A 21,817-nucleotide genomic window follows, 5' to 3' on the forward strand; every position below is an offset into this window, starting at 1 on the left:
AAAGGTGGGCAGTACGTTGAGAGCCAAAGCCCAACGTTTGCTCAATTTAAGGAGGAGGAAGAGGATTCAAGATGTATATTTGTTACTGCAAAGACCAACTGTACTGTGTTTATTAAGGCTTCCTAATGCCATTACTTGTAAATGAGTCCGCTTCATTGTTTGAGGATTTCAAAGCTTCTTGAAAATCTTATGAACACAAAACGCAATTTTTGTGGTTTCAAAATAAGCAAAGACTAGAGACAGAATGGAATGTTTCTGGGATCAGGAAAATCATAAAAATCAAAATAAAATTTTATATTATTTCCCATCGGACAAACCAATGTTTCACAAATTTTCCAATAAATTTCCAATAATTTTTCAACTGGTAACCCTGAAGAAAAATTGTGTCTAACGTTAAGAGGGTGACAAACAGCATTTCTTTTGATCATACTTACTGGGTACGTGCAACATGGGTCTAGGATGATCGGCACCGACATTTTCCCCTGAAGGTTGAGTTTGGTGAGATAAAACACATTTTCACCAAGCACCTTTTCTTTCTTCATTCGCCGCATACTGTAAAGTCGAAATCTGATGGCATAGTTGCTGACCATCTCAGACTCCATATGGCAAAAGAGAAAGGTCTCTGTGAAGAGAGGGCACGGGCCTCTTTGAATACCCGTCTTTGCCCGCTGCTTTTTTGTGGGCAGCAGAACCAGGTGGACCTGCCAGGAGATATTCCCAGTGTGTTTTAGAATGGGGAGGTCTGTTATCGCCATGATGGTCACCGCCAGCTGCTGCTCTTCTGAATCATAGTCAAACACGACATCAAGAGTGCCGTATTTTGCAATCTGATCTGGTCCGTAGCATTTCGGGAGCTGTGCTGCTGAACCGCCTGCTGACATCTCCTAAAAGGACAGCAATATGGTGTTGATTTTTTTATATATTTATTTTTATTTTCTTAAAAATGAAAATTGGCTCATTTCAACCCCTACAGCTTTTGAAATAAAGTTTTGTCGCCAAATGAAACTGCTGAAAAACATTCTAATATTCACAGCTTAGTATGGTGTACTGAATCTGTTTAACTCTATTACAAAAGTCATGCCGCCTTGTCATATGTACCACTCCTCAACTAAATCCTCATCTGTGATGAATAATTGATTAGTCAAATGGTAGCTGTGTATAAAAAGAACCTCAGCACACCAGAACTTTGTACTGACTGCAGCGTAACCTCTCACAACATGTCTCAACATCACTCTGAGTTCAAATCTTTTATTATCTAGAAACTAAAGACCAAATCCATTGATGAGGTGGCTGACACATTGATTGCATCAAGTACAAAGAATAAGAAAAAGATCCTAAGAGACTAGAGACATTTTTGACATCCCTAGATCTGGCAGATCGTACGACAACTGCTCTTTTCCATTGTGGCAGATGTCCACCAGGACTGGTCACTTCATTATGTAGAGTTCACACAAATTAGTCTCAAATTAGTTTCTGTGGTTAAATCAGTGCCCAGAAATCAGCACTAATGGGGCGGCATGGTTCAGTCATTTTCGTGTATCCAGGATTCACAAACTAGTAACTTATTGTGGTGAAAATTTCATCATTTGTAGGTGCACCCAGGACGGGATTATGAGATTGTACCATTATGGAAAGCACTATTTACAAAGTAAAATATCAAAAAATATTAGCCACATCTTATACTCCGAACCATAAAAGCTGTCAAATTTTGCAGCAGGATGGCACTCCATCACATACAGTATGTATTACCATGTCTATGTCAAAGTTTTTCAAGTCGAAGAAGATCAAGGAGCTCCAGGACTGACCAGCCCAGCCACCAGACATAAACATGACTGAGTGTGTATGTCTAGGGTAGGAACGAAAGAGCAAACATGGCAGAATCAATTTAAGGAATACAGTGATCCCTCCTACTTCGCGGTCTCAGATATTGCGGTCTCATTACTTTGCGTTTTTTTTCCAGGAAGAATAAAAACTATTTCAAAATAAAAAATCATTAAAAAAATGTGCAAAAATGTACAAAAATTGAAAAAAGCAAAGAAGTACATTATACAGTACTGTATTAATCAAATGACTAAGTAATATTAGTTAATAACTATGTTAAGAATTCTTCAAGCGTTAGAGTCCGTGACGTTTTTTTTATCTTATTTTGAAATGCATGCTTTTAATTTGTCGCGTCGCGTTGCATTTCCGTTTCTTGTTTTACGTTCCCTGTGCGTCATTCGGCTCATTACGGTGACATAGTGAATGACAACGTAAGCTCATATTTATAGTTTATCATTTATGTTGATAACGTATGCTACTGCCTATGTTTAGTAAGCGATGAGTGTTTATTCTGTTTATGTGTTCGTTTGTGTAGAGGTTGCACTTCATAGTAGTTGTTAGTTGTTGCTAACCCGCTAATGTCAGCTAAAAACACAGTAAATTCATAGATTAAGTGTTTATATGTTAGTTGACTGACTTTAAAATTGTTGTTGATTTATTATTCAACAGATACTACATGATACACCATACATGAGCCAAAAAAAATGTGAAGTTCAACGTGATGACTTGTGTACTCTTGGTGCAGATAACCAGTCCTGAGAACAAATTCTCAACAAACTAAGTAATATTAGTTATTTAATAAATATACAATAATGTTAATAAGGATAATGTAATGTTAAATAATAGGAGAAAGGAAATAAAATTGGCAAAAAATACAAAAAACCAAAAACGATTATTTATGGTTACTGCGGCTATATTGGGGCGTACATAGAAATCTAGGAACTGATACCCTACTTCGCGGGTTTCAGACTTCGCCTGGGGTTGTCAGCCCCCATTAACCGCGAAGTAGGGGGGATCACTGTATTGATAAGGCATGGACTGCTTTATTTGCTGTTTTGATGAATTTATGAATACATTGAATGAATCATTGCTGTACTGAATTGAGGCTATCCTCCAAACTTGTGGAAGCAATACAAGACATGAAATATTCATGTTATTGAAGCATTAATTAATTAACTGATGTTATGCAACTTATTTTTGTAGTTGAAGTAAATTATTTGCTTGATTATCACATTTCACTCAATAGGCGACAAAACCTTTGTCTTGGTCAAATCTAACGCTGTTGTGTGAACAAACTGATCACTATTTCTTCAGTTGAGGAAATTTATTCCAGTGCATAGGTGTCAAACTCAAGGCCAATGGGCCAAATCTGGCCCGCCACATCTTTTTATGTGGGCCGTGAAAGCAAGTCATGAAAATTTTCATGACTCTTGCAGATTCAGCTTCAACATTTTAATTTCTCCTGTATATGTATATGAATACCATATATATATATATATATATATATATATATATATATATATATATATATATATATATATATATATATATATATATATATATATATATATATAATATACCATATGTATATGAATGTATAGGTTTTGCAATATTTTTGTTTTGTTACAATCATTTAATATTTCAAAAACTTCTTAACTCCTTGAATTCTCATTTCAAAACTAAGCCATCAATTTTTTGTAATAACACGAGACAACTTATAATGAATTAGGTTTCCTCATAAAATCCGCCCAATGAGGCAAATTGTAGCTACAAAACAGCCCACGAAGAAAATTGGTTTGACACCCCTGTATCTAGTGTAATAAACAATTGGGGACGATTTTAGCTTTCAATTTTTTTTTTCAATAGGTTACTTGAAAGTCAGGTTCTAGGTTGTTATTTTTACAAAATGATTAAAAGACAAGACTTTTTTGTCATACATTGTCTCTCTCTGTGGAAGTGCACTTTTTTTTTTTTATTTACCTCTGGACTGAGGACAGCCGTACTGTCACTGGGCACATCCTCCTCATAACCCTTGTTGAGATAACTCTCTGTCTCATGGCAATCACTTCCCTCGCTAGTGCATTTGTGAAAGGAAAGGTGGGGGCTACCACTGGTCTGTGAGAGATCACACTTAGCGTCACCCAAGTCTGACAGTGTATAAGACATCCTCGGGGATCCATTTTCATCCTGATAAGGCGGTGGTTGGAGTTCATCAAGAGGGGGTGTCCGCCTCATCCTCTGGATACAGTTAGCTGTTATAGTATGGAAGAAAATATGACCCAGACAAATATTACTTAAAAAATGTGTCACAATCGACTACATATTGTATATATCATACAGGAGCCACGCAATGTGTATGGATAATTTACAGTGTGAAAACCTGTAGACTGGAATGTTAGCACTAGGAGTGTGCCAAAAAAAAAAAAAAAAGATTCACATAAGAATCGGGATCTCATTTAATACAATACAGAATCAATTTGAAAAGTCTCAAAATCAATATAATAAGTAAAAAGATATCAATCCACTTTCTGTCAGCCTCCATACTTCTTTGGAGGCACACTGTGTTAGGAAGTCATCACGTAGCCCATTCAGTAAATCAAACTACGCAGCAGGATGCATAAACAAAGATAGAGAAAATTAAATAAACCCTGGACTTGTTTAAGGCCATGATTAAGGCGCTTACAGTGTGTTGGAAAACAAGGGTTTTGTCTACATATTGCAGAAAGTAGAACCATGGTACGCTATAACATCTCACTTTACAAATAGATTAAAAGAAAAGTCGCTAGTGCCTTGACTGAAATTAGCAGAGTGGCACGAACATGTAATGCGTGGACATTGACACATCACAGTCTTTTCTTGTTTTATAAATTGGTGTCACGCATGAAAGCATCACGGTCGCGAATGCCATGCTTAATCATACCCAGTACATCATAAACCTACTGAAAAATGCAGTTTTTCATATACACATACGCATTACTACAGTGTGGATTCGGAGTATAAGAGTGTGGGAATAAGGCAAGGGCCGATGTCAGATTCTGACAGTACGATAACCTTGAGCAAAAATCTCACGGTATTGAAATTACACTTCACTAAACATATAATTTTTAAATCTTTTTGGGTAAATTGCCATTTTTCTACATTAGATTAACTGTTTCAAACAAGATGTATAACACGGCATTTGTTAAAATAACAAACATTTACAATGCTCAATTAAAAAATAAAAAATTTAATTGAAACAAACTTTAGTGAGCAACACAGGTTTTGCTCCCTAATAAACATACCGTATTTTTCTATACTATAAGCCGCGACTTTTTCCTCATGATTTGAGCCCTGCGGCTTATAGTCCAGTGAGGCTTGTCTGCTGTTTTTTTCCCACCGGTCAAGCAAATGTGTCTATCTGCTCAAGGAGTCAGTTATGGAACAACTATGAAATAGAACTCCAAAGATGTGAACCAATGGCTGTTTCCTCAAAAAGAGTTTTAAAATATATTATTAAAAATATTTTTAAAAAATGTCTGAATTGAATAAGATTATTCTGCCCTTCAGAAGTGCAGTACCACCTTTGTTGTTTTTGATTTGTACACAGACTTAGAGCACCCTCCTCTGGTTACTTCGAAATATTGTTTTTCTCAGTAGACGTGAGTTATCCAATGTTGCAGCCCGCAAAGACGACAGGTTAATGTTCGAGGATTGCTGATCTTATTTTGTTTTGCCTTGGACGAGAATTGTCCGTAAGTACACAAGTTATCAAAATTATGACACTGTTCATCTGTTTTGTTTATTGTTCGTGACATTGGAAATATGTGTATTTTTACGTTGTGCAACTTGTTTGCTCGAGAGGTGCTATGTATTAGCTGATTACGTGTTTTATTGTTCTAGTTTTACGGCGACCTAAAGAGGGTAATGGTCAATGGCCATTGTTCAAATAAAGCAGACCAAAAGGAAGGACGGTCTGGTTGTTTGAAACGTCGTCATCCAGCCATCGAGCTGGTGAAAAACCTGATGCTTCGGAGTGAAGACGGCATAAAGATCTTGTATAAATTTTTGTGTTTGTTATACAGTATACGGTATATAAGATTGTATTTATAATATTATGATTGTATATATTATTTATGTGCAGTGTGTGCAATGTTCACTAAATTAATCTTTCAATTAAACATTGGGAGACAGAATGCTGTTATAGAGAGGATGTTGCAGTTTGTAGACGATTTAAAAAAAATATATAAATACAAAAAAAATGTAAACTTTCTTATACCATCTTTTTGCATAAATATCTGATGTTATAACCTGTGGCCTACAGTCCAGTGCGGCTTATCCGTGGCCAAAGATGTTTTTTTGGTCAATTTTTGCTGCTGCGGCTTATATAGCGGTGCAGCTTATAGTCCGGAAAATACGGTATATTCTTTCTGATTGAACACATCCAATTTTAACTGAAATATGGGCACTTAATTAGTATGAAATAACTATAGTTTAAAAAATGATCAATCATTCAACAATTATGTGGATCAATTAATAGCACATTGTGGATTCTGTCAATTTACGTTGACTTATTCGGACTACTATGTGTATCAATTAATGAAACAAAGTAGAGTCTGTCATCTTGTGTTGACTATTTTCCCACACATGCACGCATACACATACATACACACAAACAATCTTCCTGTCACTTTGGAAGCTTCCAATCACTCGGGCTCTTGCTGGCTTCCGCACTACGTCAAGTGCATGAGATCATATGAGGACATTTGGCGTTTGTTTTGAGTTTGGAATGCTGCTTTTTGCGCTGAGTAACATCCGAGATTGATAGTGTAACATCACTTTAGACAACTATTGGTAACCGATGTCCATGTTGAAAAACAACAGGCAGCGTTTGGAACGGCGCTTTTTATTTTTGATGCCGACTGGCATTGTGTTAATGCTCCAAATGTTAATGCTCCAAAAGGGGTCTGGTGTTTTTCAAAATAGACTTTGGTTGCTGCTAGGCATCTAGAGTGGCATTCAACGCTGATCCCGCTAAGCGTAAAAAAATGGTGTAAAAACGGCGTTCTAAAGGCGTACGGTGTAACTCGAAACAAACACGAATTATTCATATTGTAGTGGGGCATACATAATTCACCCACGAAACTAACATTTGTTGAGAAGAGGAATTCCAGAAGGAAAGTTAGTAGGGCCTCTAGATAGCGATCTTATGACTTGGTTGGCTATTACAGCTGTCTATTAAGTCATATGGTCAGCTCACATATCCATCTGCATTTGCGCAAAAGCCCACAACTGTTGAAGCGAATGTCCTAGCACTGAAATTGTACATCAAGTACTGATGGGAGAGAATTCTACCAACAAAGCTTCAACAAGTGTCCTCAGTTCCCATAAGCTTAATTTTTGATGGGGACTGGACCCCCCCCAATAAGTGAAATACAGTACCACGAAATAGCTGTAGATAAGCAAACACGATAACAATTAGAGTTTACACTTGAAATACCATTTTATTGTTAAAAAATAAAGGCGAGAGATTTTGAACGGTCTGGTGAAGGTCTTTGCTCTTTTGGCTCTATCCAACAGGGTGTGTGTTTTATGATTGAGACCGGCACTGCACGGCACTTCGTTGGTTTACCTAATAAGAGTTGGGGCGGGATAGATTAAAACTCCTGCCCTCATTGGTCGAAGGTCACACTGGGAGCCATTCGCGTGTCTTGCAGGACACCCAAACTTGACTTGATTTCAAGAGGTAGAATGGCACTTCTACAAGATATGTGATTGGCTCCCGGTGCAACCATTGTCAATCAGGCTGGCCTCAGTGTTTATACATATACATACATACACATATATATATATATATATATATATATATATATATATATATATATATATATATATATATATATATATATATATATATATATATATATATATATATGCGGACGACCAGGGAATCTGTGATATAATTTGGGTTATTAATTAAAAAAAATATATATGTGAGAGGTCAAGATGATGGATAGATGGATGCATTGTGGCCGGCCTTGAACGACATCAAGAAGGGGGCGAGGCACCCACACACATGTGTGGCTTCAGTAAACAAGATGTTTCACTTGAAGGTTAGCTATATCGGGACATTAAATCACCAACATGCCAAATATAATTATGCTGCTTAAAGGACCTATGTCATTATATTTAAACTTTCCAAAGTAAACTATATATATATATATATATATATATATATATATATATATATTTTTTTTTTTTTTTTTTTTTTTTAAATTAATAACCCAAATTATTTCACAGATCCCCTGGTCGTCCGCACATTGAGAACCACTGCTTTTATTTCTTAAAAGTCTTCCTTTTGTAAGATTCAAGGTATTTCTGTGCCCACTATGTTAATTTTTCCTTTAATAGAATGGAATGATACCATTAATTTTATCAACATGTACCGCCACCATTTGAATGATTCATTTGAAAAGAAGGCAGTGAAATATGGTGTGGAAGTGACTGCAGATCACTCATGACAAATGTTGAACAGCTTTGTCAGCAATCCTATATGCTATATACATTGTCCAATTTGACTTGCACAACTTGAAGAGCTTACATTAAATCTCCCATGGGGACACTTGCTGAAAGAGACAAAGTACAACATGGATAGGGGGAGAAAAAAAAAACCCCATCATTTTCTGTTTCCTAACTTTTTGAAAAAGGCAGCTCGTTCCAACTTTTTTTTTTTTTTTGCTCTTCCAAATTCTTGGAACTTTCAGTCACATGTCAGACAGTAAGACTTCACCTCAAAGTGTTGCATATCAGCGGCACGATGGAGGCAAAGGAGTTTTAACTAAGTGTCATGGAGGGCTTGATAAAAGAAGCAAACCCATTTTGAACGTTTTCTTCCCCCTGCTGAGCCGGGGGCGGTTGATCTGATGGATGCTGCTGTGGAAAGGCGTCACTTTTTCCTGCACCCTGCTAATTGGAATGCTTACACTTCCACTTCTTTTCCAGGCCCTCCTTCCTTCACAAAGCTTCATCCCCTTCATTTGGCCTCGTTTTTCCATCTTGTCTTGAATCTTGGCTGTTAAGCGACCGCACAAGCACCTGGCAATTTCTACTTGGAAATTGACACTTCTGATAGGAGGAACCAGCAATTCACTACATTAATGTTATGTTTCTTCACCAGCAAGACAATATTTATGCTCCACCACAGTTTGACATTTACTCGTGGCCCATATTGGCTTTTGGCATACCCATGAGTGCTGGCCCAGCCACCATTTTTTTTAGCCCCCTGCCATAAAAAGCATAGTGGTATGGCACTACTCATATTCATTTGATATATAAAATATTACAACTTAATTAAGTTATCCTAATTTTACTATCTAGTACCAAGGACACGTTTCGTTGTGTGTCTGAAATGTGTCTAACGTGTCTGCCTGCTGTTTTTCTCTGTAAGATTTATAATATGTGATGCTTTGTTACTGAAGGCATAACATAAACTATTCATTCAGCAGCATATTTTAGTGATGCTTTAAATAGATTGCCCCAGACATTCAGACTTAAAACCCAATTTCTTATATAATGAGAAGATAGTTTAGACCTGACGCAGTGATCTAGAATTCAGGATTTCAATTCTTTTTTGGGGATGTGACATAACTGTGTCATCGAAAGCATATAACATAAGTACAGTGATGCAATTTAGATGATATAATTTATATATATATATATATATATATATATATATATATATATATATATATATATATATATATATATATATATATATATATATATATATATATATATATTTATATATATTATATTACACACACACACACACACACACAGGTATGAAAAAGTTTAGGTACCCCTAATCATTCCTTTCCTTTTCCTTTATAAATCATTTGTGGTTTGGATCATCAATTTCAGCAAAATATATCATACAGCAGAAACAACACAGTATCTTTGAGAAGTGAAATTAAGTTCATTGGAAAGTGCACACAGAAAGTGTACAATAATTACTTAAACAAAAGGAGGCAAGTGCATAAATTTGGGCACCCTTGTTCTTTTATTAATTTGCATTCCTTTAGCGCTAATATTGAGGGGAAAAAATATTTGGCTCATTGACCCATGGCCTATATCAGTGCTCGAATAGTGGACTGAACATCCCTGAATAGTGGACTGGACATCCCTGCACATTCAGCCCCAACATTTATAGAAATACTTCAATAGCATTCTGTCTCCTGTTGTTTAATTGATTATTTTAGTAAACATTGCACACACTGCAAATAAATAATATATACAATCATAAATTTAGAAATACAATCATATATATTGTATACCATATGTCAAATTTACATGTCACAAACTTTTATACAAGACCTTATTCAATTTAGATGTTTTAAAATTTAAAAAGAGGGCTACATAGGTAGGTCATTTTTGTGAAGAGATTTCTGGGGTTGACTTCCCCTTTAATCTCCACAGGACAGGAGCCAACATCCCTGAATGTGGCAGCATGAGGAAACTGAAAAATGGATAAGATGTATAGTCACAAAACAACAACCTCCAACGACATTAAAGGAAATTCTAAGGTAAGATATTCACTGCATTTTTGAATGATTCTCTTAAATGAAAAAATATTCACTGGTCAGTTGAGTAATAATTATATTAGGATGCTCTGATTTTTGGTTTGATATCATCTGTACAAACAAAAAGATTCTATTCATGTTTTAATAGAGAAAAAAAAACAAAAAGCTGACTAAGAATTAGTATTCAACTTTTCCTTCTCTCTTTTCTAAAATCTCTTAACTGATACGTTCAATATAGCATGCAGTATAACTACAATGTACTTTACACAAACCTAATCGATTTATGTCCATGACATAGTTAAGAATGCATTCGGAACTTTTCATATTTTAAAATGACCACACACTTTAGATTTAGGTCGAGAACAGACTAACTGACCCAAGAAGGCTAGAACTGGTCCTCCTGTGACTAATTTCCTGCTGGATTTTTTTCTGCACAGTAAATGAAGCATATTAAACCAAAAAAAGAAAAGAAAAATATGCAGACAGTTGACTGTTTCATAACCCTCCCATAGAGAGTGTGCTGAACGTTCAAAGCTCCACTTTGATCACCTCTCAAAATCAACTGTGTCTGTATATGAGCGTGTACATTGTGTCTGAACTTTGTTTGGAAGATTAACTCTTTCAGTGCCAAGTGTTTTCGGAAAAGGCAACCCCTCGAGTGCCTTCAGATTTTGAGCATTTTCATTCATCTATCAAGGCCGAAAAAATATTGGGTGCTATATCTATGCACGCTTGCCTAGTACCATATGAAAGATTAGATTCTATTCTTCAATCGTACAAAAAGTATGTTTCTACTTTATTCCATTCTTTAGTACAGTTGTTCTCAAAGTGGGGTTCCTGAAAGAATTTGGGTTATTAACTTATTCACTGCCATGCCAGTAAAAAGGGATCTGTACCTTCTGCCCGAGTTTCGTTCTGCTATGGGTTTAGTTGTAGAGATTTTGGGTTGTTTAGCCATTTATTTTGAATAGTTTCTTCCACGCGTCTGCCTCGCCTCCCTGTCCATTAGTTTGATTTTGTCCACCTGTTGCCTGTGTGTTCTTGCCCTTGCGTGTCACCCAATCAGCTTCCCCTGCCTCTTGTTCTCTCCCACCTGTTTCGCGTTGTTTTGTAATTAGTCTTGTGTATTTAAATTGTAGCCTTGTCACTGTTAGGCGTCGGATTATTGTAATGGTCACCCCCCCCCGCCTTCGTTCCCTCGCTGTCTCATCCGTAGTGTTAACCAGCCCCGCGATCGCCCTTCCCCGTAAGTGTAGTTTGGTTAAGTTCTCGTTGCTTTGATACTTTGCCCAGTTTTTGTCTGTTTTTGTTCCTGCCGCCTTTTGTTGATTAAAACCTTATTTCGAGCACATCCCCGCCTGGCTTCCTTGCATCCTTCATCCTCCCGCACGCCCGCATTCCACTCACTACGCCCAGACGTGACATACCTTAGTACTTAACTCATTCAATCACAAAGACCTGTTTTTAAATTTTTCAGGTCCAGGCATTCAATCCTAGGTACTTTATTTTTTTTCAAATTATTTTTTCAGGTTTTTGGGGCATTTAAAAACAGCTGGTATTAAATTAAGTAATCAATACCTTTTGGTAATTACTAACTTAAGTACCTGAAGTTAAACTTTATTCATTTAGTACCAGAACTTTTTTGCACCCCCCCCCCCCCCTCCCTCCAATAAATAAATAAAATGTCCAGACTCCATTAAAAAAAAAAAAACCTCTTTGGCATAAAATGACTTACTGTACTGAATATGGCCCGAAATGGATCTTGCAGTATCCGTGAAATACAAGGGGTGTATGAATTGTTTTAAGCATCAGAAAAATTAAAAGTGATAAAAGATTTTTTAATATTTATTTTTCAGTATTGTCCCAGTCAAGGGCTGAACACTTGGTCCAATGTTGCTAAGTGTGTCTGTTCCAGTGTGGAAGAACTCTCCTGTTTGGCACATGCATCAAGGAATCTCTTACCGCTGCCTAAGTCTTTTCATTCGCCCCTCTCATTCTATGAGTTATTGTGTAAACAGACATAGTAGCCCCGATTGAATTTAAAATAAACCTACCGACATCAGCAGAGATGTCACTACTGTAGCCATCATAATCAGCCGTCAGGGGAGTGTACTTCTGTTGGTTCTCCCACGTGAACCGTCCCGTATGTTTGACATTAGCAGACACCTTGGCTCCTCTTCTGAGACCTTGGGCTCGACTGACTGCTTCTTGATACTGACCCATCAATTCGTCCTCACTGTCTGACGATGATGAGGCATGCTGGTCGCCATCGTTGTAAACTGTTAGTGTTGAGAAAACAAATGGCAGAAACAAATACGTTGTTATACAAACATATGCAAGTCTGAGTCCCTCCTGTTTTCTTATTATATGTGATTATTCAACATTAGCTTGCGAGAGCCGAGATAAAACACATGCAGGCATCGTCAGAAGATGAAAAGTCCACACAGGAAGAACTATATTTTATACCGTAATACCCCAAATATGAAACACATCTTTGAATAGGATGTGCCCTTAATTTTAGGGTCTAATTATGGTATTTTCTATGTTACCATTTATAGGACGCAACAAATTTTGGTGTCAATGTAAAAATTAAAGCAAACCAGAATAAATCTCATTTGTTCTGTAATTTCTTCATTTTTTCTTGTTTTTATATTAGTAAATGATGTTATGTAAGTAAGGATGGTGCCTGCCTCCTATTGTGTGTGGCTTGCAGGTGAGTGGGTGGGCGATCAAGTGAGAGGGTGTCTCCACGCAACGGGAGGAGCGTTTGAGGGCGCAAATGAGCATTGGCGAGATTTTCATGGAGTACTGTTCAAATAAATGTGAACACTAACTCCTCGTTATCGGCAATGAGCTCAACTCTAGTTTGACATGCGAGAGCCGTTAGCCCGTTTGCTCAAATCTTGTGGCAGTCTCACAACAAGAATCGCTTTCGACTTGAAAGCTACTGTAATATTCCTATGAGTGATCAAAGATGGACCTGGCCGCTGATTCAGTCTGCTTGCTTCTATTATTGAAAATAATGTGGTAAGAACCTTGGCAAACACAAGCAGCTTGTTAGCTGAAATTAACACAGCCAACTGACTGCCTCGAGTTGAGCTCGTCCAATTCATGTAATTACCATTAGTAAGAATACGTCAGATCTAGAAATGCGCATCTGGATGTCATACCTTTGCTTATGTGGCTGACAGATGAAATCCTCCTCAAATGTTGTAAAGAAAAAAAAAATTAAAATCTAATCTTTAAGTTTAGTTTCTTTAAGTTACTGTTTAGGATGTGCCCGTACTTTTGGCCTTCATTTTTGGGCAAAAACGGGCATCCTGTATTTGGGGAATTCCTTTAAATAATTTGTTCCCTGAGCTTGTATAAACTACATTACAAAGACAAGGGAATACCGCAATCCAGCTAGGTGATTTTCACCATCAATAAAATGAAATGGGCAACCAGAGGTATACTTTTAGTACATTAAACATGGAAGATTTTTTGTGGTATGCTGTAGTTGAGTGGGAGTTGTGTGATTTGGGAGAAATCAAAGCAAAATAATCAAAGTCTTTTACATGGAAACAGTGGTTATTTCACCTTGTAATTCTGCATTTTTCCGGAAGTCATCAAGGCACTGAAGGCTCCCTGCATTCTCTAACGTCAACTTGTTGTTGAGGTACCAGAAGAGAACAGTCATGAGGATTATGAATAGCCCGATGGCTGTCAGAAATCCAAGCACCTCTGGAGAGACTGAATAACACAGCAAAATCCATTTAATTTGTGCAGTCAAATTGGACACTTTCCAGTGTGAAACGTCTAATAATACATCATATCTAACAATGTCCCTATACTTTATTGAGGATATTCATTTGCAGTGGACAGTCTGGAATTCAAGGATGATTAAGACACTTAGGGCAACTGTATTCAATCGCATTTGAATAAATAAATAGTGTTCCATCGTTTTTCATACATAATGGGGACTGAAACCCAGCCGCAAGAAGTGAAATCTGCGAAGTAGGATCCCTCCCAACTGCAGGAATTTTTCATGCATGTGTATGTGGGTACCAGAATTTTTAAAATGTGATAAGTATTTAATGCTTCACATATTTGAGACAAATATGAATGCAGTTCACATTGTAATTGACTAATGCCCTCATTGGTCGTATGTATATGTATATATATATATATATATATATATATATATATATATATATATATATATATATATATATATATATATATATATATATATATATATATATATACATATATATATATATATATATATATATATATATATATATATATATACACATATATATATACACACACATATATATATATATACACATATATATATATATATATATATATATATATATATATATATATATACACACACATATATATATATATATATACACACACATATATATATATATATATATATATATATATATATATATATATATATACACACACATATATATATATACACACACATATATATATATATATATATATATATATATATATATATATATATATATATATATATATACACACACACATATATATATATATATATATATATACAGTGGGCCCCCGGGTTACGAACTTAATCCGTTCAGCGGCTACGCTCGTATCTCGAATTGCTCGTATAGCGGGCAATCCAAACCCATGTTAATTCGTGAGTGCGTGCAACGCGCGCAGAAGCCTTAGGTAAAATCATCACGCTGTATACATAAATTAATATTAAGTGACATAATCTACTGTACAGTTGCATTAAATAACAAATACAAAGGATAAATGACTTTTACCTTTGGAAAGACGTGACTTGCGCTGAGATAAGCAGAGATGAGCAGAGATGAATGCTCTAAGTCAATACGGTAAATCAGATATGCTATTGGTCTTACAGTGTCAAAGTAACTTTTTCAGTCAGGGTTTTCTCTACTTCCTTCCATCCCAACCAGCTGTGCCATCAAGCTAGATAAAGGCGTTCGGCCAATAGCATATCGGCACTTCTGTGATTGACGTGTGACACCGGCCAATAGCATCTCCGTGAGTGAGACCGGGTGACCTTAATCGACCAATAGCATATTGGCGTCTCCTTGACTGACTGATAATTATTTGCACTTTTTTTTTAAACGGTTGGAATGTATTGACATCTTATTGATTAAAACACATTTAAATCTGTGACGATTTTTTGTCCTGCAATCGGCACACTTAATTTCATGTCAACTGTTTTTCCCGACGTGAATTGAGCACGGTGGAAGCGGAGAGGTGGTTGTGTGTGTTGCATTTACTAGGCAGCACACTTATGGCTTGTTCGAGCGTCAGTTCACCTTTGGTTACAACTCACAAAATTGCAACAATGACGCTGTCCCAATGCATATCGGGAGATCGCCGACTAACCTGACATGCAATCTTGTCTAGCAACCATTATATGGCGCTGTATCATCACCCGTAATAGGGTGCAGAGATTAACCTCTTGAGTTAATACGGCAACGCATATAGGCTATTGGTCTTACAGTGTTACAGTAACTCTTTCAGTCATGGTGCAAATCACGGAGATACTAAAACATCATCCTCTTATTTCTTCCTTTACCGCTGCTAGTAATTTTAGAAGCTATGTCTAACAGATAAAGTTTGCAAAGTCTTCAAAACATTCCGTTTTTCACTCATTTTGTCTACTTCCTTCCATCCTGTCCCATCAAGCTAGATAAAGGCGTTCGGCCAATAGCATATCGGCATTTCTGTGATTGACGTGTGACGCCGGCCAATAGCATCTCCGTGAGTGAGACCGGGTGACCTTAATCGACCAATAGCATATTGGCGTCTCCTTGACTGACTGATAATTATTCGCACTTTTTTTTAAACGGTTGGAATGTATTGACAATTAATTTAAAAAAAAACACACATTTAAACCAATGACAATTCTTTGTCCTGCAATCGGCACATTTAATTTCATGTCAGCTGTTTTTCCCTTTAGCTGTACAAACACTACACTTAAATGGTAATATATTTAGACACCGTGAGTGAGACAGTCAGTGTGAGATTGTAAGACCAATAGCGTTCACGTTACCGCCATAAGTATCTATTAATGATTGTAGATGACGCAACTGCTGAATATATTGACGCAGTTAGGCGAGAACATTTCTACATACTCAATGGCTGGTTTGACGGAATGCTCGCAAGACGAGAGGTTTGCTCGTAAGCGGAGGACAAAATTCTCCCTGATCCACGCTCGTAAGGCGGAATGTTCGCAAATCAGGATGCTCGTAAGCAGGGGGCTGACTGTATATATATATATATATATATATATATATATATATATATATATATATATATATATATATATATATATACAGGGCAAGTAAGGCCTTCTCTGCTGGCCTCATTTGACCTGACATTATCATAACTATAATAATTACAATAACTATAATAAAAGTCAAATAAAAGTTCATTTTAAATTTATTTTTTACAAAATACATATATTTCATGTATAAAATTATTCTCCATATTCGGTTCTTTTCATGTCATATTATATCTATATGGTTACACTCCTCCTAAGTGCTGCAGTTTTAGTGTTGAGTTTTTAGCCAATTAGAATTCAGCTCACGCGTGTCGCCAGGCAGACTTCATGTCTGCTTGAGCCCGGAGACGCTGGGTCGTGTGACGGCTTCTGTGCAGTGTGCAATGACATATTGTGTGTGGACCCATATTTTTGTTAGGCAGCTGCAATAGCCCCATAAAAACACCTTCAAAAAACCTCCCGTAGAACATGTCGTAACTGGACGCTCACTGCAGGAAGGTGGTGCTGTATTATATACATTATACAAGTTTTGGCATGTAGAATGATACGTTTTAATTGCTGATGCAAGTTTATTGATGTTTAAATGCTCTGAAAAATAGCGTGCGTAGCCCAGTCATGCGTACGAGGGGTCCAGTCACTGAAGGCCTAAGTTTGAAATTGTGAAGGGAATCATATATTGTTCTCATTATGTGCTTATTTCTTGTCTAGAATAGTGTGCATTGCTACCCATCTATGCAGTCTTAGTTTATCTCACCCCAGTCTTTAGATAAAGTTGTTGACGCAGGAAAGTGGGAGCTGGGACCTTGGCCCAGCTGTTGGTGGCGCCTGACTGGCTCTTTTTGTTATGTCTTGTAATGTGCAATGCTTTGCTGAATGAATAAAAAGCAGGCAGGGACGCATGAGCGACGATTAAGTGCTATTGGCAACGCATGAGTTTGTTCGTCAAGATCTTCCCCCTTTGCCGGGGCAGAGGAAAGTCAATCTTGGCTGGTCTGAGTTACTCTTTTTGCTTGTCCTAGTCTTCTTTTAGAGATTTCTCTGACAGAAATGCACGAATGCACCATGTAGGAGTAAAGTAGATAATATTTGCAAAATATATTACTGAAAGAACTATATGCAACAAGCAGAGTCTGGCAAGGCAGTCAAATTAATCTATGTAACAATTGATGTAACTATAAAAAAGGACTTTAAAAAAATAAAATAAAAATTGAAATGTATTTTGTCCAATGCTGAGGGGCACCAACCTTATTGTGAGCTCTTCTAGGAATTGAAACAATACTATTCAGAGCCAAGTTCTTTTTCTATTTCCATTTCTCACCTGAGATTCAAATAGTTTCCATAGTTTTCTATACACCCCCTGCAATGTGTTCACATAACCTCGGTTGGGGGAACACTGTATTGAAAGACCTATAGTACATGTAAACTTTGGAAAACAGACACAAAAAAATAAATCTTGGTACTTTTTTTTAAATGCTATTGTAACAAGTGGATCACAGATCAAGATGATCCCTAGACCCACTAATTAAAACAAGTCCATGCGGTACAGTTGGCTGCATTTGCAGGCAAACTGGTCACTGTTAGGCACTAATATGTCTAATATTTCTATTGTCTATTTCTATTGTGCTTCCTGCATTATCACTGGTCTACGTGGAGACTGTTGTCATATTGAATATCACAAAGTAAAAAAAAAAAAAAAAAAAAAAAAGACACCCACATTCTTCACAGGAAGGCCTAAGCACTCTCACCAGCACCCCTGTACACACTCCCACGCCTGTTCAGAGGAGACCTGAGCAGGATATACTGATTAAACACACAGACCAATACCCACCAGAACTATAATAGAAAAACAGAGCAATGCAGTTAAGTAGCTCAGCAACAGCAGAGTATACGTCCTCATTAAATTACAACATGGACACCCATGTCCATGTTTAACCATAGAGCCCTATTAAATGAGCTGCCCAAGAGATCCGACCCTGGATAAGGATTTTGAAACAACTGGCCTGTCTGGGGCCATTTACCATGTTCCTACTGCAAAAATAAATAAATAAATAAAATAAATGAATAAAAATGATCCTAATTATTGTTGAAAAATAAACTTCTGAGGCACACGTTAATTTTATACATTAAGTAGAATAACCCAACTCCAACAATATCAAAGGTGCCCCCTATGTTTTTTTTTCCTTTTAAATAATCGTTTCTATCATTTTATTACGTTTGCAAACAATACAAATTATAATGAAATGAGCATGATGTGGGCGGCTCGGTGGCGCAGTGAACAGCAGGTCCGCCCCACAGTTCAAATTTCAAATCCATCTGGCTCCAGCCTTCCTGTGTGGAGTTTACATGTTCTCCCTGAGTCCGCATGGGTTCTCTCCGGGCGCGCCGGCTTTTTCCCTCACTCCAAAAACATGCATTGGCAGGTGAACTGGATGTACTAAATTGTCCTTAGGTGTGATTGGGTGTGTGAATGCTTGGTCGTCTCTGTGTGCCCTGCGATTGGCTGGCTACCAGTTCAGGGTGTCCCCCGCTGACTCCCCAAAGCCAGCTGAGATAGCCACCAGCAAGCCTGTGACTCTTGTGAGGATAAGTGGCTATAGATAATGAGTGGATGAGCAGGATTTCTTTTTCCAAATTATTTTAACTGGTCAGAAAAAAATGCTGATGTTAAACCGTCTGTTTCCTCATCAATATTAAAATATTTAATTTGTAAGGAATCTTTGCTCCACTCAGGTCTCCCTTACTAATCTCATATGAAAACAGCTTTCGTCAGCTTCGTTAGTTTGCAATACGTACACGCCTCGCCACGTGTTGTGTTAGCTCTAAATGGTACACCACACTAAGCTAGCATGCGAATACACTAATCGCTATATTAAATGCTAAACTCCAATTCCATGCTAATCTTTAATTACAGTATCTTAAATCTTGTATCTCTGATAGAAAATTGAAAATTGCCAAACACCATTAATTTATACTAAAAAAATACAGCAAAATGATGATACCCACTAAATCACAGGTGTCAAACTCAAGGCCCGGGCCAGATACAGCCCACCACATCATTTTATGTGGGCCACGAAATGCTAATTATAACTTCAAGTTTCTGGCTAAAACTTTATATTTTAAACTTGTCTTCAACGTTACTATTTTTGTGTTATCAATCTCTCTTTTTAAGAGTTTTTGTGGCCTCTGATGTTAAAATGTGTAAATGTGCGATGATCATACTTCAATTTATTTGACTTCACAGTCATAACAGCCCTCCGACAGAAACTATAACTATAATGTGGCCCATGATAAAAATGGGTTTGACACCCCTGCTCCATAGGTATTCAGTGGGACAAAATTTTACTGTGTTTTAACACATTTCATTAAATGTGGCTTACATAGGCAACACACCCTACAATTACAGTAAGTTTCTCAATTTTAAACGACAACAACACTCTCATACACATTCCTCAGTTCCCTTCGGCTTTAATTACCATCTGGGGAGCGGCTTCATTTGTACTGCACACTCCCAGACTTCAAGGTCACCAGGCATCAACATAGAGATGGAAAAAGTTTCCTCCAGAGAGATCGGGCAACCATTCAAATCATGACCTACCACAGTGCAACCTGTTATGGCCATGGCAGAGAGACAGACTGATTGGTCTGCAGAAAAATGTTTCAGACTCCATGGTGCTACGGCATGGCCTCATTGTTTGGACAAATAACAAATAATATTGAGCTTATTGTGAAGCATTTCAAACTGTTCTATTTTTTTTTTGGAAAGACAAGGAGTACATAGGCGAAAAATCACAAGGAGTAAACTACAATGACAAGAACGATGAAGCTTTAAATGATAGAATGTACTTATTGTCATTGAATGGTTCAAATACAAAAAATGATGCATAATAATGAAGAGGGCGGGGTGGAACGTTTGATCTGGAGACAAATATCCACCACATTGCCTTACCTTTCCTGACGCAGATTAACTCATGCACTCCACAGCTACGCTCTCCACCTGTAAAGACAACACATTTGAATGAGCTCCACTATGGCGGATGTAACAAAAGAGTGATTGAGACAGTACAAAAACATTTTCATACGAGGACAAATGGAACATGATTCAGGACAGTGAAAGACAGAGGGCAGTGAGTTTGTCATGAGTGCTCATGATCTGCAGCACTTGTGTACAGGTATTTCTTTTCAGTTTCCCTTAATAGCAAAACAAATATTTGAAGAGCTTAATTATAGAACATTTGAACTATTAACTACTGTCCATCCATCCAGCCATCCATCCTTCCTTCCCTCCTTATGCTCATGGCGTGGCCTATCCCAGCTGTCTTCCGGCAGAGTATGCCATCAACTGCTTACAAACCAATCAGGTATTTCTTTTCTATATACAGGTATTTCTTTTCAGTTTCCCTAAATGGCAAAATTAAATATTTGAACAGCTTAATTGTTGCAGATTTTAACTATTAACTATTGTCCGCCCTTCTTTCCTTCCTTCCTTCCTTCCTTCCTTGTGCTCATGAGGATGGCAGGCATGCGGCATGGCCTATCCCAGCTGTCTTCCGCCAAGAGGTGTAGTATGCCATGAAGTAGTTACAAACCCATCACAGTGCACAGAAAGACAAACAAATGTTAACATTTAAAAACCCAGCTAAGGACAATTTATACTGCACAGGTGTCAAACTCAGGGCCCGGGGGCCAAAACTGTCCCACCACATAATTTTATCTGGCCCGCAAAGTGCTAATTATGACTTCAAGTTTCTAGTTAAAATCCCAAATTTTCAAGTTCAAGAGATCCAAAAGTTTTTTTCATTGTCACAAGCATAGTAATACCACGCTATTAAATTCTTCTGTTCACTTTCTCAAGCCGACTACATTTCATTATCGAGCAAATTAATAAGTTGTATCTTTTGTTAGCAATATCCCTTTTGAACAGTTTTAACAGCCTCTGATTTTAAAATGTGTGAAGATCATATTTCAAATTTATTTGACTCCACAGTCATAATGTCCTCCAACAAAAACTATAACTAAAATGTGGCCCATGATAAAAATGACTTTGACACACCTGCGTCTAACACAGAGGCATCAAACACACGGCCCGTGGGCCGGTTCTGGCCCAGGAACGGGGTCAATCTGGCCTGCGAAATGATTGTATAAT

General features: G+C 37.2%; 1 protein-coding gene across 1 annotated transcript in view; it reads right to left on the reverse strand.

The window, feature by feature from the left end:
• Positions 1–21,817, reverse strand: part of syt14a (synaptotagmin XIVa) — a 45,878-nt gene that overhangs the window by 18,447 nt on the left and 5,614 nt on the right. Inside the window, exons 2-6 of the mRNA XM_088433673.1 lie at positions 20,621–20,699; positions 13,956–14,108; positions 12,431–12,655; positions 3,802–4,073; positions 435–884 (exon numbers count right to left, since the gene is read on the reverse strand). Coding sequence (XP_088289799.1) covers positions 435–884; positions 3,802–4,073; positions 12,431–12,655; positions 13,956–14,108; positions 20,621–20,699 — 1,179 coding nt within the window. The remainder of the gene's footprint in view (positions 1–434; positions 885–3,801; positions 4,074–12,430; positions 12,656–13,955; positions 14,109–20,620; positions 20,700–21,817) is intronic.

Source organism: Hippichthys cyanospilos, chromosome 14, assembly GCF_059441005.1.
Source record: "Hippichthys cyanospilos isolate Australia breed blue-spotted pipefish chromosome 14, RoL_Hcya_1.0, whole genome shotgun sequence".
Classification (NCBI taxonomy): Eukaryota; Metazoa; Chordata; class Actinopteri; order Syngnathiformes; family Syngnathidae; genus Hippichthys; species Hippichthys cyanospilos.